General features: G+C 39.4%; 1 protein-coding gene across 1 annotated transcript; it reads right to left on the bottom strand.

Annotated features, from left to right (window-relative positions):
- Window positions 1–5,612: 5,612 nt before the first annotated feature.
- LOC143869770 (uncharacterized) lies at window positions 5,613–8,006 on the bottom strand. The gene is made up of 2 exons (XM_077376327.1): window positions 7,958–8,006; window positions 5,613–6,001 (listed from the first exon to the last, which is right to left on the bottom strand). The coding sequence occupies exons 1-2, from the start codon at window positions 8,004–8,006 to the stop codon at window positions 5,613–5,615; spliced, it is 438 nt and encodes a 145-aa protein (XP_077232442.1).
- Between the last annotated feature and the right edge of the window lie 7,505 nt (window positions 8,007–15,511).

Below are 15,511 nucleotides of genomic sequence, written 5' to 3'. Positions count from 1 at the left end.
CATAAAATGCGGAACCCTGATCCATTTGGATGTTACCGGGTCATTCGAGTTGTGAGTGGGATCATCGCAGGGATCCGACGATCAATCCTGCAGAACCCTATAGTGAGCCCCACTGCGATCTTGCTCTGTAGTTGAACTACACTCGCATTAGGTCAGTGGCCTCAATTGAGACGTAACTCTGAAGATGACCGTCAGATCATCTTACCCCTAATCACATCATGTATGTGCAAGTCCTTTCTTCGTAAACACATCTACTGAGTTGAGTCATACGGGATGTGGACACCATTTACCCCCTTGGCCCACTCTTGGTATATCATTTTGGACAAGCGGTGTTCGGCCTCCAAATGCATTTGTAAAATCCTTTGAAAACAATTCATTGTTTCATAAAACTTTCCGATAAACATTTTATCAAATCCGCCTGGCCAGGCTATTTATAGGCCTACCGCTCTGACAAAATTGTAGATGTCAATCCCTAAATTTTAGGGCAAAGAATTCCTTGAGTATCACTATTGGTCTCGAGGGTTTGCTCTAGGATATAGTTCTATCCGAATGTGACTCTAAAAATAGAATGACTATAAGATAGACTAAGACCCTAGAACAGACAGGCAGGCCAATAAGATCCCTCAGGTCTAAGGACTTGTGACGGGTCTTGTCTGGAAGAACAACTTTATACTTTCTTGTCCATAAGTTGTTCTTTAATTGATCCGGTCCGGTTACGCGATCTAGTCGTCGCACCCATTCTTCTTGCTTAGGGTCCACTACCCAGATGATCGAGATAAGTCACCTCACGTCATGTGTATGTAGGAAAGACTGGTGCTAGTTGTATACAGAAAGAGATGTCGAGTCTCTTTCCTAACTAGGAACTATTAAGGCTTGCATAGAATCGAGATGCCATATCTCCTTGCTCCCTTGGATCTGTGAATCCTTTGAGCATGTCATTTCTACTATGCTACCTAAGGACGAACACGTGTCAATAAAATAAGCACATCACAGACATTCATATATGTCAATAGAAATAAATCTTTATTGATTTGAAAATGTCATTGTACCGGCTTTCCAGGGCATATACTCTAACAATCTCCGACTTGTCCTCAAAGCCAGTCATGAATATATCTTAGACCAATTCCCTCCAGATGCTTGTCAAATACCTTTTGACGAAGGGACTTGGTCAAAGGGTCTGCCACGTTGTCTACTAAAGCTACTTTAGTTATAGTCATATCCCCTCTATCGATAATATCTCATCACATGATATTTGTGAAGGACGTGCTTTGACTTTTGATGAGACCTTGGTTCCTTTGCTTGAGTGATCGCCCCACTGTTATCACAATACAGCGTAATAGGTCTCTCAACAGAGGACACGACTCCAAGTTCGTCTATAAATTTCCACAGCCATACCGCCTCCTTCGCCGCATCACTCACAACGATGTATTCCACCTCAGTTGTGGAATCCACCGTGGTGCCTTGTTTGTAACTCCTCCATGAAACTGTTCCATTAGCTAAGGTGAAGATAAAACCTGATGAGGATTTCATGTCGTCGACATCTGACTGAAAATCCGCATCGGTATATCCAGAAACGACTAATTCGTCTCCTCCATATACTAAACAGTAATGTTTGGTTCTTCTGAGGTACTTAAAGATATTAGTGAAAATCCAAGGGTGGTCCCGAATTGGCAACTAATGAGGAGTGAAAAAATTAGGTTGCTAACAAGTTTTAATCTTTTGAAAAACTCAAACCCAATTTTGAAGATTAAGAGATCAAGATGAAACTCAAGCCCACAAGTTAAATCTAAAGGTGCAATGCAAATGTAAAGCAAGAGATTAAGAGAGAGTGCACCCGAGATTTAAAGTGGTTCGGTCCTCCAAATGCGAGGCCTACTCCACTCCACCAACCAAACCCGTTGATGGCTTCACTATATGATCTTCTTAACTTCGGCGAAGATCAATGCCAATTACAATTCCGATCGCCTTTAACCTTGGTGGCAATCTTCACCATGGAGAGTGGGCTACGCTTCTTCGAACACTCGCCCAATACAATGTTCTTGAATAAGAAAGAAGGAAACAAAAATCCCTCACAAGGGTTTATAAGATTTGTAGAAGATGTACAAATTGAGCCTAATGATCCAAATCCTAATCTTAGAGGATGAGAGGCATAAACAAGCTTTGATTCACTCTTAAGATGTTCAAGTAGAGTTTTTGAGTATTAGGATTGATTATTGGGAAGATAGGAATACCCATATATATAGAAAAACCAAATATGACCGTTTGAGGGGCATAGTGGTAATTCTGGCGAAATCCCAAACGGCTATTTTTCTTACCGTTATAGTAGTCTCGGAGTTCCGAGAATTTCTCTCGAAGTTCCGGGAATACAAACAGAAATTGGAAAAATGCTACTGGACCATTTCTCGGAGCTCCGAGGAGCATCTAGGAGTTTCGAGCTCAGAGCTCCGAGAATTCTCTCGGAGTTTCGAGAAGCCTATGTCAAGCAAATTTTCAATTCATGTTTTTGGGCTTCCAACTTTACACAAAGTTGGGATTGCTATGAGGGTTCCAAAGTGTTGGAACACCACAAAGACAATCTCTTATACAATTAGGGTGTGTGCGATTAACTTAATTTATGCCTCTTAACACCTAAACTAGGATTGGATCTTTACATTCTAAAACAACTTTGATCTTCAATGCGATTCTTCAAGTCTTCATTCGTCTTGGATCTCCGATGTCTTTGGCCTTCATAATGTGGTCCAATGAGATCTTCTCGGCCTCAATCCAAGCAATCTTGTCCTAGCACAATTAAGATCTATAACTTAGACAATCAAACACATTAGTGATATTAAATCACTTGTGTATTGGAATCATCAAAATAAGATGGGAATGCCAAGGTGAGAACCATTGGGCTTACAATATGCTTAACTGCTGTCCAATGCTCTGGACCAGGGTTTGATTGATATTTACTAACAAACTTACAGAGAAACAAATACCTGGCCTTGTACATAACATGGCATACATCAAGCTTCCCACTGCCGAAGCGTAGGGAATCCTGTTCATTTCTTCCTTCTCTTCAGATGTCTTAGGAGACATCTTCATAGAAAGTTTGATTCCATGCCTAAAAGGTATTAACCCTTTCTTGAAATCTGTCATATGATACTTGGCCAATATTTTATCTATGTAAGCTTCCTGTGATAGTCCAAGTGTCATATTCCTACGGTCTCTAAACAATTTTAAGGCCAAGGATATAAGACGCTTTACCCAAATCCTTCATAGCAAAGGTACTAGATAGCCATACTTTTGTATTAGACAACATTTTAGCATCATTCCTAATTAGTAGAATGTCATCTACACACAAAATAAGAATGTCACAGCACTCCCACTGGCCTTTTTATAAACACAAACTTCATCTGCGTTTTGTTTATAGGCAAACTCTTTGACTGCTTGATCAAAACGAAGATTCCAACTGCGGGATGCTTGCTTTAACCCATAAATGGATCTTTGCAACTTGCACACTTTCTGACTTCCTTCTCCGGCAGCTTCAAAACCTTCTGGCTGGATCATATAGATATCCTCTTGAATGTTTCCATTCAAGAAAGTGGTTTTGACATCCATCTGCCATATCTCGTAGTCATAGTGTGCTGAGATAGCTAATAGAATCCTAATAGACTTTAGCATGGCTACTAGTGAGAAGGTTTCCTTATAGTCAATTCCATCCTTTTGACTATATCCCTTCGCCACTAACCGTGCTTTGTAGGTCTCTACCTTACCGTCAGGGCCTTTCTTCCTCTTGAAGATCCATTTGCATCCAATGGGCTTAATGCCATCTGGTGGATCAACTAAAGTCCAGACCCCGTTAGTGTACATTGAGTCCATTTCGGATTTCATAGCTTCCATCCATTGGTCACTTGGGTTATATAATATATGACCCTTTGTTTTCTTAGGATATCCAATGAAAATACACATTTCGATTCTTGTCTCGATCTATCAGCACTTATCTTTTTCACATGTGCAGAACACCCCCATATCCTCATATGATTCAATGAGGATTTTCTTCTTGTCCATATCTCATATGGAGTAGATGGTACTGATTTAGTTGGGACACGATTTAAGACATAGAGCGCCTTTCTAGGGCATAACCCCATAGAAACAGAGGTGCTTCTGCGAAACTCATTATAGACTGGACCATGTCCAACAAAGTCCTATTTCTACATTCTGAAACACCATTTAATTCTGGTGTTGCAGGTGGGGTCCATTGAGAGATGATTCCATTTTCCTTTAAGTAATCCCTAAATTCATCCGAGAGATACTCTCCACTTCTATCAGAGCGAAGAGTCTTTATTTTGTTATTTAACTGATTCTCTACTTCATTCTTGAACTCTTGGTCTCAAACTTACGTCGCATAAGGTACAAATATCCGTACCTTGAATGGTCATCCATAAATGTCACGAAGTATATCGGCCCTCCTCTTGCCGGATGAGAAATGAGACTGCATACATCACTATGTATAATCTCCAACAAATCTTGGTATCTTCCACTCTTGCCCTTGAAGGGAATTTTGGTCAATTTACCTTGAAGACATGGTTCACAAGTTGAAAAAGGTTCCACTTGGATAGAATCCAATGGACCGTCTTTTACCAATCTTGTAATCTTATCTAGGTTAATATGGCATAATCGAAGATGCCATAGATGTGTGGGATTGGTCGTATTCCTTGCCCTTTCAAGGTTTGGAATATTCTGAATAGGAATATCCTCAATGTTACTTACATTTTCTAAAGCATTTATTATAAATAATCCGTCAACTAATGTACCTTCTGTGATCAAGGAATTACCATGTTTGATAAGAACACTACTTTTATTAAAACTTGTAGAATAACCATCAATCAATAGTTTAGAAACTGAAATCAAATTCCTTCTAATGGAAGGTACATAAAGACAATTATTTAAACGTAAATATCCTCCTGAAAATGCTAGTAGTAGATCACCCACAGCTTGGAGTGCAACCGGTGCATCCGTTCCAACCTGTAGGTAGAGTTCGCCCTTAGTCAACCTTCTGCTTTTTCTGAACCCCTGCAAAAAATTGCATACGTGTGAGGTTGCACCAGTATCCACACACCAGGAATAAGTAGGACCAATCAAATTGGTTTCTGCAACAAAGATTTGCAACATACCTTCAGAAGTCTTGTTGCTCTTTTTGGTTTCTAAGTAATCCCTACAATTGCGCTTCCAGTGACCAACTTTTCCACAGTGGAAGCATGCATCTTTGGATTTGGTTGACGTCTTCTTGAAAGTTTTCTTGTTCTTGACTTTGGAAATGTTTTTCTTCGAACCTTGGCCTTTATCCTTTCTTTTTCGCTTGCCTTTCGGTTTGGGAGTTAAAACTACATTAGCTTCAACTAAGAAAGAGGATTTTTTATTCTTTTTCTGAAGATCCTCAGTAGATTGAAGATGATTCAACAATTCTGTCAACATCATTGACAGTTTGTTCATATGGTAATTCATGACAAAGTCATTGAATGATAGTGGTAGGGATGCTAACACCATGTCGACTTGTGACTCAGCATCTAACATGGCCCCCAAAACTTCGAGCTCATTTAGATAGCCCATCATCTTCAACATATGATCTCTAACTAGGGTTCCTTCACCATTTTTGTGGAAACTAGGCCCTTAATCGCTATTTGTCTGTCACGACGATTTTGTTGTCCAAACATCTCCCTAAGATTATACATAATATCCATGGATGAAGCCATTCTGACATACTGTTGTTGCAACACGTTCGACATCGATCCAAGGATATAGCACTTAGCCATTTGGTCATCTTCATGCCATTTTGTGGCTCTGTCTCTTACATCCTGGGGAGCATCGGGACCAAACAACTCAAGTGCCTCATTAGTCAAGACCCAATGAACTTTCGCTGCTGTGAGCAGTATGGTTAAGTTCATCTTCCGGTCCACGTAATTTGGACCAATAAGTTTGTTGTCCTCAAGAATCCTAGCTAATGGATTGAAAGATGCCCTATCTAATGCAAAGGAAATGAGGCCTAAAATTAGCAAGACTAACCATTTTAGATTTATCATGACATGTAACCATTAGATCTGGGTTTTTAATCTGTAATGGTACTGCCCATTGTTTGTCACATTTATGTGCCCCTCAAACACATAAATCAAGAGAAATAACATGATTTCTCTAATGGGCATCGGATACTCCTTAACAACAACTTTGTTGAGTATGAGTGGATTCATCTAATCCATCATATTATTAATATGATTTCTGATTTGATTTTGGCCTCCAAGCATCGCAGTGTATATATCCTTTGGGCATCAACACTCTTTAGTTGGTTAAGTTAACACCCATTGCCTCGGAACCATTTTACAAAACATACTAGCTTCTGCTTTCGCATATGACTAATGTATTTTGCAAATATCCCTTATCCTTATAGGAAGCTATTACTTACTCTAGATAGAAAATCAAGATCGGCTTCTGCTTTGGCATATGATCGTCTTGTTATCTAAACTAGTCAACCAATAGATGGCTATGGAAGGCCATGGAGATTTATCCTTTCGATTTAAATCCCCATTTACAACTTAATATTTTATAAAGAGGGTTTCTTTTTAAGTGGGAAAAACGTATTCCTATACATGCATCTAAAACAAACCATCCAATGAAAATACATACATAAGGAAAGGAAAATGCAATCATCCATCACACATCCAAACCATGAAAAGTAAAACAACCACATCCATAAGCTTAATTTTGGCATATTGGATTTATAGTGATTCTCCCACTAACCTTTTTATAATTATCTAACCATTTTAGAGTTAGTTAATCCCCATAGAATTTTGGGCAACTATTAGCTATTCGCGAGCGAAAAAATCAGCCGACCTCAAGGTGATTTTTCAAAGGTACTGGTACTGGTATACTTCATCATATGAAGTATCTTAGATTAGTAGGAATCATGAAAAATGCGTCTGTCCTCCATTGAATCGATAAAATCGAGGTCCGTCATCATCTATAGCCTTCTTGAAGCATCGCCATGTCCAAGTTCTTTGATTCTTCGTTGACTACCTCAATGTAGACACCCCATTTTGACCGAACCCTAATAAGCTCAGTTATGATAAAAATTCTATCAAATTAGTGTTTAAGCTTCCCCAATTCGTTCATAGGGTAGGTTAGGGTCTCATTTAGGTCCCCATGAAATCTCATCTGAATCTGTCGAGGTTTGCCTAGTGAACGAATGAAGATTGTAGTGTAGTGTAGAAATAAGGGTGACGATTTAGCCAGAAAAGGGAGTGCGCTTGAACCTGGAAAGCCAGTTCAAGTTTACTGCGGTGGGCTGTCCAGGAGAATATACAGGCGTGCAGATTAACGTGTTACATAATTAGGAGGTGCATTATCCAGGAGCAGGGCAGTTTTGTAAATAAGAAAGATTTCTTTCTTGTTTGGCAAGTAACGATTAGAGTCTAATCTAGATTAATAGAGGTTTAAGCCTATGATTAGTTGGAAGGGAATATTAGGAAGCTTCCTAGGTGGTTAAAAAGCCGTCCATCCTCACCATTGAACCTAAAGAGGATTTGGAGGGTTGAGATCAATTTTTAAAATGATATTTGTCGTAAAAAAATTTCCCCTTTGCTTTTGCCCTGGACCACATTCCCATGTATAAAGGAATAGCCAAAATGTATAGATGGGGGCTGCCCATGGAACAAAAGGGGTTGAACATACCATTTCTAACTTTCTCACCCAAGCCCCACCTGGCTGTAAAAAAAAAATGGTGGTTATAAATGCACAACAAGTGGTTGCCCAAGGGAGGTTTGAGGGGGTTTAAATATATCACTTCCCTTAAAAAACGAGTGAAGGAGGCTCATTTTTTTTAGCAAAGCCAGAGAGAGAGAGAGAGAGAGGATGAGAGGAAGAATCCCTAAAATCCAAACCCTAACCCATTTTCGTTTAACCAAAACCTTAACTTCGGGCATCTCACCTGAATCCGGCCACCCTTCCTTCTGCAGATTCAACCCCAACACTTCCATATTCTATCATCATAATCATCTTCTACAAACCCTCCTCCATAGAAACCCACTTCATTCCTCTTCACAACCACCATCTTTATCAAACCCCATCTCATTTTCTTGACCCAAAACCCATTTCCCGCCGAAACCCATCTTCTTTCCCTTCCCACCATTAGCTGAGCCACCCAAACCCATTTTCCCCTGATTAAAACCCCTACTCAAACCCTCTTCTTCATTTTCTTCTTCCTCTAAATTCCATCTTTACACCCACTGCCCCACCTCCTTCACCGGCACCACCATCTTCTCCGGCCGGATTGCCGGAATCCGGCTAAGGCACCATCATCAGCCACCCCTTCCGCCATTTTCATTGTCTTCTTTACCCATTTCGACCACCATCAATCCACCTCCACCATTATCAGACCTCACTCTCTTTTCTTTCATATTTTGGAAGAGAAGCTAGGATTTCAAGGTTAGTGGCTGCAATTTGCAAAAGACCTAAGAAGAAGGGCTTTTGAGTTGGAGAGCTTGAATGTTAAAGTTTGTTTTTCACACAGTAGAGAAGAAGAAAAAGGAGGCTCTTCATTTTCTTGAGAAGGGAAGAGAGTGGCAGAAAGAGAAAAAGGGACCCCCATCTCCTCAATTGAACCACTACCCTCGCCTCAGCCCAACTCCCATTGATATCATCATTCTTTCCCTGAATTCTGCCCAAACCTCATTTCTACCATCGTCCCCAACTTTATCTACAGCGGCCCATTTCATTTCAGCCCAAAACCCTCGCCTCTACCATCACAACAAGATCCACGCATTTTCTCCACTGATATGCTATGTTTGTTTCCCTGCAAGATCATTTTCTTCCTCTTTTGTTCATTTTTCAGTTTCTGATCTCGTGAAACTCTAATCTGAGTTCATACTTTCTTCTTTTCTTTGGTTTACACTGGATGAGATTTGGCCATACACTATCATATGAAGATTTTGAATAATTTTAGCTTGGATTAGATCATTTGTGTTAAAGATCCAACTCGGTTACCTAAGGCATCGTTTGAGTTCAGATTTGTGAATTCATCATACTTTGTTTTTTAGAAAAAGCTGCTATCAGGTATGTTTCTTTAAATTAAATTAAATGTTCTGAAATCTGAAATTCTTTTTTTTATGTCAATTTTGATCGAAAAAGAGATTCAGAGATCTTAGATTTGAGAAAAGGATTTGTATGCCTAAAATCTTTGAAGTAGATGCATGAAATTGTTGTTTGAATGAGCATTGGATTGGAATTTTCTTTTGTCCAAGTTACCTTGTATGCTTTTATCTAGCTTGTATCGATTTGGCTTGTGTATTTCATCTAGCTTGTATCGATTTACCTTGTATGCTTTTAGTTACCTTGTATGCTTTTCTATTAGTTTGTGATTTGGAATTAACAGGTTATGTGCGTGTATATATATGTTTGTGTATTTATCTCTGTATGTGTTTGTCTGTATGTGTGAGTGTATGAATGTGAGTCTGTGTGTATGTATGTGTACATGTGAATGTGTGCATATGTGTAGTATTGTCTCTCTCCACCTTGGAGAAATGCCCTCTAGATATTTGACCCCCCCTAAATACAAGTAATGAGATTGGATCTCTGAATGAGAAAGAGCACTTAATTCTCCTTGAGACCAGTCCATCCAATTGAGCCTGTCATTTGTGAGTTAAACTCCCAAAATTCGAACCTTAGTAGAAGAAGTCAATGATGGAAGAGCTTATTATACACTTGGGTCCAACGTGTCAGGAGTTGTTCAAATAGCAGTGCAACTGCTCAAATGATTTTTTTTTTATAAATTGGTTAAAGGAGCAAATGGAAGTTGGACATAATTGACCTGATTTATCCCATTCGCTTTATGCAATGCTTTAACTCATGTCATTTTTGTATGCTGTAAGGCGTTTAAATTGCTTCAATATGGCTCTGTTCATTTCTTAGAATTTTTTTTTTCTGTGATTTGCATTCCATTGGTTAAATAGGACATTGCATCTGTGTTGAATAATGCCTAATTGTTTACCTTAATTGGCCTAAGTTATGCCCCCTAGGGAGAATGGACTGTTATTAGAAGATATAGCGGTTGTCATGATATATTCCATCTCTGCCCCATTATCCTCATATTGGAGCTCGAATCTTTGATTCTTATAGATGGCGAGCAGGTAGACTTTGGATGTTTATTGACCTTGATAATAACATGCTTGTCCTGGTCTCTGTCTTTGGCCACCTTCATGGGTCTATATGGGTTTGTTCCTCAGATTTATCAATTGATATTCTCAAGATTTCCTTTCTGATCTGTCTTGTACTGTTTTTATTTTTTATTGTTATTTTTCTTACATCTTGTTACGTATCCATTTTAAGGTTCTGTATGAAGAAAATGAGTTTTGCCCTTGTTGACGAGGAATGAATTAGATGTTGTTGTGTGCCTCATGCTTTGCATATATTTCAAAAGGATTTGGTAAGTAATTAAAAAGGATTTCAACCTGGTATTTTATTTTGCGGTCAATATTCCCTAGCTTCATTTTATTTTCATAATCATTTTATTTTGAAGTCCTAATGGGAAGACGAAAAAGGCATTTTGAGCTTGTTACTTATTTAAATTCCAGGAAATAGAGATGTGGTGCCAGACTTATCTTAATTTTGTTCGATACCTCTGATATATGTGGGGGTGTCTGCATGGAATTAAAGTCATTCAATTTGCCTCGTCAAGCTTTGAAATTTTAGGGAGATTTTGACCCCCTGTATTCTTCATTTTATACCATTAAGTTGTATTCTTGTGGTGGGCATACAATCTGGTGGGGTTGAGTTAAGTTTTTGCCATGATAATAGTGGGAATCAATCATTGTTACCTAGTCCAATGCCTAACCTGTCCAGTGCCTAACCAGTGCCTAACCAGTGCACAACCAGTCCAGTGCCTAACCAGTCCAATGCCTAACCTGTCCAGTGCCCATAACCAGTGCCTAACTAGTGCACAACCAGTCCAGTGCCTAACCAGTCCAGTGCCTAACCAGTCCAATGCCTAACCTGTCCAGTGCCCATAACTAGTGCCTAACCAGTGCACAACCAGTCCAGTGCCTAACCAGTGCCTAACCAGTGCACAACCAGTCCAGTGCCTAACCAGTGCAATGCCTAACCTGCCCAGTGCCCATAACCAGTGCACAACCAGTCCAGTGCCTAACCAGTCCAATGCTCATCCAGTCCAGTGCCTAACCAGTCCAATGCTCATCCAGTCCTGTGCCTAACCAGTCCATAGCAGTTTTCATTCTTGTTCTGTGAACATGGTAGTGCTCATATTAGTCCTTTTAGCTATGGAGTCATAATGACCATAGCAGCCCTCTTAGCAATGGACTCATAAGGTGCCCTGTTTATTGCTTAAATTTAATGAGGCACAAATGAGTGTTTGTTCGTAAGCGTGTATGTGCTTGTGAATATGTGAGTGCATGTTTGAGGGAGTGTGAATATATGATTCTTTATTTTGACACAATTTGGTCTCGAAATCACTTCTTGTTAGCACATATTTACCCACAGTTCATTTCCTGTTTTATAATGAAAGAATAGATTATTCACTCACAATTCATTCCATGTTCTGTGTGAATGTTTTCCAGGCCTAGGTACAAGTGTCTATGTGTATATGCGTGTATGTGAGGGTGTATGTCTATGTGTATATATATGTGTGTATGTGGTCATTACGATATGTATGAGTGTATTAAGAAGAAAAGTGCCAAGCAAACCTTATTATCCTTATGGAGGTTTCTTTGAGAATTTATTTCCCCATTGAGTCTCCTCATTGAGTGAGATGCTTTGAGTTGATAAGGCTTAATTGGGGCTGGAAATATGTAAGAGTACTTACTCGGGATACATATGCCTTTATTTAATTTCATTGGTAATACACACAGATGTTTATGATCTCTGCATTGGTTTGGTTTCTCATTAAATCTATATACATTGATTCATATGGTCCCTGTACTGGTTTAGCTTTTCATTAGTTTTACGCACAGATGCCTGTGATACTTGCACAAGTTTAGCATTCTTTTCAACTTAATCTTTGTCTATTATCTCTAATTGAATCAGTGGACATTTGTAGTGACAATAGGTTTATGTTGGTTTGTCTTATATCTACTAACCTGGTTTGATTAAGTTTTGGATAAGCTTGATCTGTTGAAGAATACAAATGTCTCATCCGTATAGTTTTTGATTTTCATAGATTTTGGTGTAGCATTTCTCCTTTCTTTTGGAAGATTTTCCTAGTCTTTGGGGCGCCTTTAGATATTAATAGCCCCATTCATGGCAAAGGGAGATGAAGGCGTTAGCCCAAGCCTATTATTTAGAGGGACTAACCTTGATATGATAGTACCCTCTTCCCTATCCTTTCTTCTTCTTTAGGTAGAGATTTCGTAGTGGGCAATGAAAGAGTCATCTAGAGCCCTATTAGGAGACACACTATGTCTCATTAAGGTGATTCTCCTTTGGAGACACGCCTTGTCGATTAGAGCCCACCTTAGGAAGGTTATCTTGGTTTTGCAGAGAGGCATGCCTTACCTCATTGGTAGAGCCCCTGTTTGGAGACAAGCCCTGTCTCATTTAGAAAGTTTTCCTTTTAAGAGGCTTACCCAGCCTCATATTAGAACCTCGCTTCTTCTAGCGAGTCTTTGACTCATTTTTACCCCATTCTTAGTAGCATTATTAGCGGTCTTTGACTTATTCGCCCCCTCTTATAGAGTTGTTAGACACCATTTTCTTGTCAATACCATTTTTTAGCGTCATTGGTTAGAAGTCTGCCCTTAGGGTTAGAAGCTTTTTACCTGTTGTTTGTTTAGGGGTTTTACTCCATAAGTTAGATATCCTCTCATTTGGAGACTAGCTAGTCTCGTCGGCTTTTGGTCATCTCTTTGAGATTGTGTACTCGTATCAGAATTTTAGTTCCGTCGTTTGTTTTCTTTCCCCCTAGGCTTTGGGGATCCTGTTTCCCTCTTTAACACCCTACCATCATATGGTGGGTCTAGAGGCTCTTCTATCGGATCCCCTTTAGCTGAAAGGGTGTTAATGCACCTTTTAAGCACCAAAAATATAAAAACACTTCAAAACAGCAATAAAACATCAAAAGCATCGGAAAACTTCAAAGCATCTGAGAAGATATGAGTCATTAGGAGAGTAAGGAAAATCTATTTTCGAACACCGTTGGCTTGATCCTCTTTCACGAGGTACGTAGTGCAGCTTGGGATCTTTATCCCAAGTCCAGCCAAACTTTTGTAAATAGCATTTTAAATCTTTTTTTGAATAAACAACTTTAAAATCTTGTTTTCAAAAAGCTCTTCCTTTAGAGTTAGGAGTTTGTTCTAGAGTTAGGTGTTTGTCCTTGATTTGTTGTGTGCTTGTTGTGTGTTTGTGTTAGAGTTAGGAGTTTGTCCTAGCTAGGAGCGCCTCCATTAGGTCAGTTGGCGATTCACATCGCTGACTGATGACTAGGTCTAGGATGCGTTAGTGATCCCGTTATTTTTCTTAGGACACACAGCCTAGTTACACATAGGTTGCAGGTACCACCTGCATTAGCTTAGGGCTAACCTGCATTTAGTTAGGGCATATAGGGTGTCATAAAATCCACAATCCACTGGAATTTAAATAATCGCATAAGAAGATGTAATAACTAGTCCGGTCTTTTAGGTCGAGTCTAGGATAGAGGTCTAGATGTCTTAGGCATCACAGTTTAGAATAGATGCGAAGACCTACGTTGCCTTGATTCTTGTGGAGGTGGGGATACGTAGGCTTCTTTGGATGAACATCAGATCATCTAAAGACTCGGGCTTAAGCATTAGAGTCTTAGGGTCTGTTGTTAGCACTTTAGGGCTTGTGTTTGAATATTGATGATGATTTTTGCATAGGGTCATGATAGTGTGTGTTCATTTCTTGACTTTCTCACATGCTTATTCTTCTATCTGCTAGTATTTTCGTTTATTCTTTATTTCGTTTACTGTATCTTAATTCATTTCAAGATTAACTGCTAGTTTTAGATTTCTCATCCTGTGCCGACCTTATACCTTTAGCTGTAGTATGCATGTGTTTGTCCACCAGAACTTAGACACCCATTAGGCATGACACTCATAACCTAGCAATGCTTAGGTGACACACTTCCTTTATTTACTTTGTATGTGCTTATTATCCCCGGGTCATGCATGTTTAGGTAGATATTTTCCTCGGGGATATTTGTTCACATTTCACATGATTTTCACCCAAAACTCTTCAAAGTTAATAAATAAATGACATAAGAGACCAAGTGTTCACACTTGGGCGAATTGGGGGTGCTCTTCGAACCTTCTCCATTCGTCACCAGGCACGAACCTTTTGTATCTCTAGTTATCCGTTGCAAGTAGAGCATTTATTTTCATGGTTCCATGGCGTATCCATGGATGGCGACCTTGAGTTTGTTTTAGGTACGTCTTGGTTTGAGGATTTATCCTTAGATCAGGAGGTATCTTTTTCATTCATTTTGTACCGTCACTCGTGCTATGCTACGAGGGTGGCATCATTTTGAGAGTTCCTTGGCAGAGGTCTCCTTCACGTTGTGGAGATCTTAGAGGATTGCAGGGGGGATCTCGCGTCACTAAGCACCAATCATCTCAGATCGGGGTCCACAGGCTGGTGACTCTGCTGGAGAATTCTTGAAACATTGCCTAACTCTGTAAATATGCCATTTTTACTAATTTTGAAGAAAGTTAGGTTAAAATCAAGTTAAATAGGAACTTTTTCGCTTAGAATCCATGGGCACCAGATAGGTGCGTAAATAAAACAAGGGATTCACACACTACACATCATGCATTATCATTTTCTTCATTTCTTTTATTGTGTTTCATTATTATTGGCTCCATAAAAGTAGATATGGTGCGTACCAGATGGGATGTCATTACCCTGATGGGATTGTTATATCTATTTTCAAGCTATGCGCCGGTGCTGCAGCCGTAGACATTGGGCGTACTTTTGTCTACAGTAGCCAATGAGCAATGAAGCATACTATGTATAACATTGGGCGTACTTTTGTTATACATATTAAGTATGGTTCATACGTATAGTACCCGATAGATTGAGTCTGGAGCCCTACTTTGTTTTATATATTATGTATATACTTACTGACTTAGTGAAACCCAACTAGGAAGAACCCGTGTTTATATATGTATATATTGCATTCATATAAGGGCGAACATGTGTTGCTTACACATGTGGAGCCTAGAGTTAGGAGCCTTGTCCCATTTGTAGACTACGGTAGCTCACCTTGCGTGGCTACAACACGGTCCTAGTACACTCACTAGTCTGTCGCGAGTCGGGACTTTCTCGACTCCGTTAGATTAGATTAGGGCTGGTGCCCCTGGTTAGGGTATATATATATATATATATATGTGTGTGTGTGTGTGCCTAGTGTATTATTCTTAGATTAGGACCTATATTTTCGAATAAGGTTTCTTTATCTATTTCAATCATACAGTTCTTTCAGACCTGGTCGATGACCCTTGCTCTTGTTTGGTCATCA

The sequence above is a fragment of the Tasmannia lanceolata genome, unplaced genomic scaffold, assembly GCF_043159265.1.
Source record: "Tasmannia lanceolata isolate RefF3 unplaced genomic scaffold, GAP_Taslan_0.1 ptg000003l, whole genome shotgun sequence".
Lineage (NCBI taxonomy): Eukaryota > Viridiplantae > Streptophyta > Magnoliopsida > Canellales > Winteraceae > Tasmannia > Tasmannia lanceolata.
The sequence above is the reverse complement of the archived record's forward strand: the minus strand, read 5'-3'. Positions and strand labels throughout refer to the sequence as shown.